Genomic DNA, 8,357 nt, shown 5'->3' with positions numbered 1-8,357 from the left:
GGCTACGGTCTACAGTGCTTGGAAAACAATAGAGCAAGAGGATACTGAACATCTAGGGGTGGCAATGGACCCAGACTTGACTCAGAACCTGTAGGGTATGGGTCTTACATTTGGATCTGGTGGGTCGGGTTTGGGTCCAAAACTTGAACTCGAATACTATGTGGGTCCGGGTGGCCCCGACCCATATCTGTAAATTAAGAGATAAAATAGTTCAAGTCTTATTCGTTTGGGTGTATTAAGGATTTTATACAGCAAGAATACGTAGTCATCTTTAATTATTACACGACAAATTAGATGATTTGAAATCTAATTGTGGGTGATTGTGATCTTATTCTTAATAATATGGGTATATGATGGTGAAAGGACAAAAAAAGAAGAAGAAAAGCAGCAGCTCATAGTGAGAGTGGCAAAAGACTCAACTAGACTCGTGACTGGACGGAATAGACCCGGGACCCGATGGGTATAGGTATGGGTCTAACTTTTGGACCCAATAGAATAGACCCGGGACTAGAAGGGTACAAGTATGGTTCCCATTTTTGGATCCGACGAGTTGGTCCGGATTCAAAACCTAGACCCAAATACTATTTGGTTTTGGATTTGGGTTCAGCCCTGCCCGACCCGACCCATTGCCACCATTAAATATAGGCAGAGGGTAGAACTTTTAAAGCATGCTATAAAGAAGTATGGTATGACAATCGGATACGTATTTAAACCATCATATCTGCCAAAATAATAGCACTGAACATCAATGTTTCAATGATATACAACGTAGAGTGGACGTTTTATTTATTTAACGAAAAAGTTTGCATAAGGTACCAACTTTATAAGAGAGGGGCATTTTAAAAACCCATTGAAAAAGGTTGTTCTAACATTGAAAAGGTTTTCAATTGATCAGACCTCAAGGTATATAGATATGAAAATAAATAAATAAAAATTCCGACTCTTAAATTAACTATTAATTTTTAATATTTTCAGGTGTTTATAGATTTTTACTTGATCGGTAGGATCTTCAAATTTTATAATTTGGGGTAGAAAGAGATTTTCAAATGACTGGTATCCTCTAGTAGGGCCTTCTACAAATTACACGAGAAGCTCTTCAATGGTCATTTTCTGTGCACGAATTTTATGGATGGAAAGCATCCGACGTCTTGTAAGCTCCTCAATTACCACTGGTTGTGTGGCATTTTCGCCGAATCATTGCCATACATAAATCAGAATGTGTGCCATGTGGGGAGTTTGTGATTTCCATCGACCACTTTCTCCATGAATGGAGAAGGTGGTGAAAGGATTGCAAGAGAGCAGGAAATAGAATGAATCAATGCCAAAAAAAGGAATGAGAGATTTGATATTAGACTAAGTTGCAGAGGAAAGAATGAGAGATTCGTCGACTGGTTTTGTCAAAAAGAAAGAAAGAGGAATGAATCACAAATAGAAGAATGGGATTATCCAAATGCTGTAGTAGTCTTTATCTGATTCTCTCTGCATCAGTAAAGCCTCCAAGCTGGAATTCCGTCAAGAGTAGTCCATGAAGCTTTAGGCATAGTTGATGTCAAGAAAAACTTCCAAGCACTTTTTGCGATCTAATACGGATCTGTTCGATTGTCGGAATCCAGAAAACCAATCATCACCATTTGTTCAGATGATTAGGAAAACCCCCTTACATGGTATCTTTTTTCTTCCATTGATTTGTCTTAAAAACCAGAAAAAATTTCAAAGAATTTTGAATCTTTTCCATGGTTCCATTGTTATGGGTTACCTGATGCTATGATGTCTAACAAGCCATCTTCTCCGAACACGAACGGACCAAAATACAACATTATCATTATAACCGTAAGCGTCAGAGACAGTAAAGAAGATTCTTCAAGTGGTTAAATGAGAGCACTAAAATTTCCGAAAACCATGTCACATCAACCCATCATATGTGAGCAAGGTTTACATTGTGTTCCTCCGGTTAATATCCCCCTAATGTTTTTCCTGAAGACTACAGGCGGATTGACGATACATCCCAGCCATCCAGAATAGACTTTAGACAGCTGGGATGATCTTAAAGCACCATAGGGCACTCATCTTATAATTTTAGTAGCCACGGTGGTCAATGACCACAAAAAAAAATTGATCGCGGGTAGTTGTGGTAATTACAAGGAAAAAAGTTTGACAATATTAAAAAAAATCGACTTAATCAAGGTACTCTGGCATAGTAAAAATCCTATTTTAGTTTTGGAGTTAGAAAAATGATACAATTTGTTCATATTTTACGTTGTCCATCTTTCTTTAAAGTTTTTTATTCTACCCGAAATGCCCCTTGATATGAAACTCAAAAGTAGTGGATTGTTTTTTTTTTGTGAGAAGTCAACTAAAGATGTGAATACTTAAGACAAATTTTTCTATAATAACCTCAGACTGACATTTCAAGTATTAGAGAGAGAGAGACCGACTATGGCAAGAAACTTGCAAGAGGTTAATGAAGCACTTGAAGGGGAGGGTGACTAAAAGGTTAGTCATATAGAAGTCAATCTTCACTTAAAGGCTAGACTCATTTTTCCAAACAAATTTGGATGCAGTTGATACTTCAAGAACCAAGCCAAAGGCATTTTGGGCAAAACTTAAAAACTTGACAAAAAAGGGATCCTAACAGAAAATATAAAAATATTGTAATAACTTCTTAATTTCAAACATAACATTGGATTTTTACATTAATTACCCTAATTTTTATTAATTTTAAAAATATTGTTTAAGAATTTATTAGTTGCTATAGGACGAGATTTCTGAGAAAATATTTCGTGGTCCTGAGGGATGAATAGATATGGTCTCACAGCCCAAACACTAGCATATTTATTGTACTGAAAACTTGCAAATTATTTTCTAAGGAAAAATTTTATAAAAGGTTGACACCTTAATTGCTGAATTAAGGTGCGTCTCAAAAATCCAGAGAAGGCTATTTTGACGTTGTAAAACCGTCTGATTGATCATCTCAACATCAAAATGTTTGAATATGAAAAGAAAAAAAATCTCAATTCCCAAAAATAGTGTATCTTATGACACATTATCTGGACCGTCCTGTTTCAAGATTTTCATCCATTTATAGATTTAATTTATTTAAATCATTTTTGGAGTTTAAAATTTTATAACTAGAGATGAAAATAAGTTCTTAAATCATCCTGAATTTTTGGCACCAAAATTACATTTATAACAAAAGTTTGGAGGTGGACCTTATTTTCACTGTTAAAGGTTGCAATCTTAGCAAAGCACACCCTATTTTTAATTGAATCCAGATATGGTCTAAATCAATTTCCTCTAATGAAATTTACCTCGAATTGTTAGGGGTGGCAACGTGTTAGGTCGCGTCTGGCCAGACCTGAACACGGATCAGAAAAAAAATTGAGACCCAAACTTGGACCTAGACCGACCGAACCTAGACCCAAACCCTAAAATATAATGTTGGACCCAAACCCAAACCCGAACCCGACCCAAAAATCAAAATATCTATATATTAAATGTATTTCATAAATTGGGACCTAAAAAATACAATATGGGACCCCCACCTGCATCGAGAACCCTACCTGAATAGTGTTTGGGTCCAAGATTTGGACCTGGACCCAACCCGCCGGGTCCAATTTTTGGACCTATACTCGGACCCAAGTCGGTCTACCCTTTAGGTCCTAGCTCGGGTCAGGGTCCATCGCCACCCCTATAATCAGAATTATCCATTCGGTAGATGACTGGGGTTCTAAGAGCTCAAAATCCTTTAGATATACATTTTTAGATTGGTGACTAGGTAAATCAAAGATGCATCTTTTGTACGTACATTCTCAAATTGATCTCAGTTAAATCAAAGATGATTTGAAAATTTTCAGCCAATAAAATCCCTCAAGTTGTTTTTCTCATCGAACTTTCAGGTGACAATAGGTTTGGAGTGTTTGGAGCTCCATGCAATTTCTTCTTTTTTTGGTGGATTTTGCTTGTCCGGTTAAGATTTCAAGTTTTTGGTGGCAATAGGTTTGGAGGGGTTTTTCATGCTCTTTCCTTAATTCTTTGTTGTGGATATTTTGTTTTTGGAATACCTTCTCCAATAAAAGATTTAAGATTGGCTTTTGAGCTCTAAAAGAGCTCCCAACTCTTTAAGTTCAACCCATTGAAATGCATGGTCCAAATCTCTGTTTGGGGGGATTGCAATAGATTAAGAGCATTATTGGAGATCCCAATCACTTCTATTTTTAAAAGATGTTTCTGAAGTGGAGACTTCAAAAAAATAAATAAATTTGTAATCTAGTATTCACTGAGACCACAAAATTTTCCCTTTAATAACTAAGCTATACTCGTCCAATTGGACAGAAAAAGAGGCTTCAACATATTTAGCTTTTTCATGCAACTCAAAAATCAATTGAAATCACCAAGTACAAATCGGCCTCTTTGCACCTAAGGGTAGCAACAGACATGGCTGGGCCAGCCTTGGCGCTCTTGTCCCCATAGGGTCAGTCCAAGCCCGGGCTGGCACTGGCTCAGGCCCAACATTTTAGGGCCGGGCCAAACCCCCAGCCCTATTTGCCGCCTTCAATAAGTGCACGAAAGACGAGACGGCTCGGTTCACCTAACCACCTTTGGGGAGGCTTGCTGTCTTTGTCTTGGATAGCCCCCATTTTTTTGGCTTAAAACCAGTCAAAACCCTGTAGCAGTATGCTGCTCTTAATTAAGTAGCACCAGACTGCCAAGTATAGACCGTAGGTCTGGCCTTGTAATTTGTTAACTGTCTGGTCTGGTTCTTATTCACTCTCAGAAACATGCCTATCCATATGCAGAAACTTGGGCAATCAGAAAACACTTCCATTAGCTAAAGGGCCTAGTGTGGACACAATCTATACCGGGAATCAGTTGAGCCAGAATTTTCCATAAAAAGCATCCTGTTATGAAATAAATCGATTCTTATATAGCATTGCAGACGATAATACTTTATAGCAAATCAATAGAAATGGGGTTTGTTTGGACAAAAAGAGGTAGGGGCGCATTTTGAAACTCCAAAATTAGTTCTTCCAAAACGTTGAAGATATATATTAGCTACCTGCTTTGAAGAAAAGGACTGCAATGTTCTTGAAGTCATGGCCTGTCAGATTCCAAAAAACTATTAGAACCAGAAAACTTCATTACAGTTTTTCTTTTCTGCATTTTTTTCCTATTTTGCAGTTAAGTTTCACTAATGAAGTATTCATACTTGGATTAATTAGACACAAGCATCAAAGATGATTCTCATAAAAAAGAAAAAGTCAGTAATACTATCATTCTTCCAAGAACTTACAGTTTATTTGTATCTTTCACCAATATTGATATTTTAAGCGTCTGGATTGGCATTGTGCCACCCCTTCTGGCAAGGGGGTATGGCCATGAACTCATCGAATTCCTTCAAATGAACATCACAGCATTTCCACTGCAAAAATTGCCGCATATAAAATCAGTAAACAATCATCACAATTGGCCAAGCAGTGTATCACAAGAAACCCTTGAAAATAAAGAACAAAATCCAGGGAGAAAAATAAGGCCTACCCCTTTGATCCTGTCATGGAAAATTGCAGGGCCTGGATGGTACTCGCAGGCTGTTTCATGGTTATCTTTTTCCCTAAAGCTCTTTCCACAACCTTTGTTTCTGCATGTCTTAATCTGATTAATGTCAATAGCCTTGGTAGGGGCAGGAGAAGCCTCTTTTGATTGCACCTCTTTACTTTCGGTAAGAGGCGACTCTTTAGATTCCACCTCAGCTTTCACCACTGGTGAGGGCGTCGGACGATTGGAATACAGTTTACTTTGAGAACCTGGTAATTTCAACAAATAGTCTATTATAGAGAACAATTAACAGAAAATAAAATAATAATAATAATAATAAGACAAAAGACAATGGAGATAGTAGGCTACATTTAATGCAAAAGTACCATGATCAGAGCAGTAGTAGCCATTACGGCATCTTGAACAAGTTGTATTCACATTGCTGTTATCGATTTTTGAAGATGGGAGAGGGATTGGCTTGTTTGGGCTTGGGGCTGCCTTTGTTATTGGTTTCTCTGTTGTGTGTTGACCTTTCTTGCATCTTCATGCATTAAAAGAACACAGAATGGGTAACCACTTCCCTTCTAAAAAGAAGTTCTATCTTTTCATTATGAAGGAAAATATATTTATAGTCACATGAATTCGCGATAAGATCACATTTGAACAGATATATACAAATCCTCAGTTAGATAGATACGTAAAAGCAAATTTCATATATATTCAATTTTAATATTGGATAGTCCAAATAGTACATGTAAAATATACCCAAGTATGCTATATCATACTGGCAGTTTGTACAGGGTGTTTTAATCATGCAAAGTCCAAAGTATTCAGTTAAGCTTGCAGAGTGCAGAGGGTAATCCCATAGTCAGCGTCAGGGAGTACCATAGTCTCGAGTTCTTCTGACCAGTCATCTTACAGTAAGATCAAGGCACAGCGAGATTTCAGTTATCTTTACAAATCACCAGTCAAACCAGTTTGAACTAGACCAACCATTCTACTGGTTCAAGGTTTGGCATGTTTAACAATGGTACAAAATAAAGCGGGTGCCTGATTGATAACCTTTCTTATGGGTAGATCGAATGGGACTCCAGGTATCCAAGTAGAGCAGACGACTCTCCTAGCCCATCTAGTTACATTACATGATTCCCCAAAGCTAATGTGAGCATGAAAACAAAAAGGAAGGTCTCTTAAACTAAGGCCAACTCACAAATCCAAACTGATCCCAAGTAAAATCCTCCTTGAATTCCCAAATTACCTCTAAAAATACCACGAATCCCAGCTAACCTGGAATTCATGCAGAAGCTGCCATAAAAGTTGAGCTTCAATGATTCTGGAGCTTGCAAAGTAGATCCCAGAAGTTGTGAAAGGCTAAAGCTTAGTAAATAGCTGCACGATGATCATGTTCTTGATATTTAGACCCTAAATGGCATTTACAGGAATCAAAATCCACAAAAAACAATTTCAACCCTGGCAGAATGGAAAACTAACTCAACGTACCCAAAACGATGACAGACACTATCAAACTCCCTGTTACTAAGATCCCCTGAGAACTAACACCAAAGGTTTGGAGGTCCTATATTTATGAGTAGAATCGAGATTTGTACTAGACAGGTCTCAAAAAAGCACCACGACAATTTAAAAGATAGAGCTTTTTACATATTGACACCTTTTTGACCGTATATTACCATTTGATGTCATTTTTCCCAAAAATTATGAGGATCACCCCTTCCCCTAGCGACGCTTTTTTTCTTTTACGGAGGTGCCCTCTTGTCCGGTATTAAAAACACTAGACAGGAGGCAACTTTTTCCTTAAGAAAAACAATTGTCAGGTAGTGTCAGGCCACCCGCGGTGTCTGGCATTTTCAGTACCGAACAGCTGCTTGCAGCCCCTTAAAAAGCAAGAGTGCCCATTGCATTTTGTGAGTTAACTCTCTCTCTCTTTAGGGAGCTTTCTCAAAGCCTCAAGTGGACATCTGAGGTCTTAAATCTACTCCAGCATCTACTCATTTATTTTCCAATCTATCAAGTATGATTTTGTTTTATTTTGTTTCATTCTTTGTAAATTTCTTTTTATCGAAATAGCAAATATTTATGGACCTTTTGAACCAATTAATTGAGGTCTTTGCAGGCTTGATCAATTACCAACATATTGAAGTGTTTTGGTCGAGGGGTATGGGGGCTTTTGGGGTCAATGAGCGTTATATTGAACCTTTTGAACAAGTAATGACAGATTGGGGTTTCGAGGCTCAAAAATACCTAAATTTGGATCTTAAAACCTCAAATAAATAAATTCGATCAATGTCCATAGGGAATTGGTAGAAGGCTTAATTATTAATTTGGAGATATTTATTGGTTGAGATTTGAAGTTTCAACATAATAACATATATATATATATATATATATATATATATATATATATATATATATATATATAGGAAGCCACTACGCAATGCTATGGGTGAAAATGAACAATATTCTTGCCCATAGGCTTGGCGCTGTCCGATTTTTTTGGACGGCGTGGATTAAAAGACCGCGACGGATATAGTAGGTCTGTTGTGATATTTTTTCATGCAAAAAAACACGGGCAACCACCACGGCTCCCGTAGATCCGTGGCGGCTTTTAAGGCAAAACCGTCATGGACATAGCATGTCCATAGCGGGGCGAAACACTATTCACGTTCACCTATAGGCGTTTTTAAGAGTTTTCCTTATATATATATATATATATACGAAAAGTTTATATAGGGCCGAGGCTCTAAACAATCTAATTTGAGCCTACCTCAAAAATTTCATGAGAAGAGGTTGTTCTGGTGCCCAAATTT

At 37.5% G+C, this 8,357-nt stretch overlaps 1 protein-coding gene across 4 annotated transcripts in view; it reads right to left on the bottom strand.

Annotated features, from left to right (window-relative positions):
- Nucleotides 1-1,319: 1,319 nt before the first annotated feature.
- PBS2 (cysteine and histidine-rich domain-containing protein RAR1) overlaps nucleotides 1,320-8,357 on the bottom strand; it is a 36,578-nt gene continuing 29,540 nt past the window's right edge. The window contains exons 2-5 of one of the 4 annotated variants that reach the window (XR_016058594.1): nucleotides 5,536-5,801; nucleotides 5,291-5,419; nucleotides 5,057-5,098; nucleotides 1,320-1,591 (exon numbers count right to left, since the gene is read on the bottom strand). Coding sequence is in view for 2 of the 4 variants with exons in the window: in XM_088870927.1 (XP_088727053.1) it covers nucleotides 5,324-5,419; nucleotides 5,536-5,801; nucleotides 5,919-6,073 (517 nt within the window). In the remaining 2 variants the exon portion in view is untranslated. Of the gene's footprint in view, nucleotides 1,592-4,800; nucleotides 5,099-5,290; nucleotides 5,420-5,535; nucleotides 5,802-5,918; nucleotides 6,074-8,357 lie in introns of those variants that run through there. The other 3 variants (XR_016058593.1, XM_088870927.1, XM_088870925.1) reach the window with 3 other exon arrangements.

Source organism: Amborella trichopoda, chromosome 6 (assembly GCF_054954075.1).
Source record: "Amborella trichopoda isolate Santa Cruz 75 chromosome 6, AtrichopodaSantaCruz75HAP2 v2.0, whole genome shotgun sequence".
Taxonomy (NCBI): Eukaryota; Viridiplantae; Streptophyta; class Magnoliopsida; order Amborellales; family Amborellaceae; genus Amborella; species Amborella trichopoda.
The sequence above is the reverse complement of the archived record's forward strand: the minus strand, read 5'-3'. Positions and strand labels throughout refer to the sequence as shown.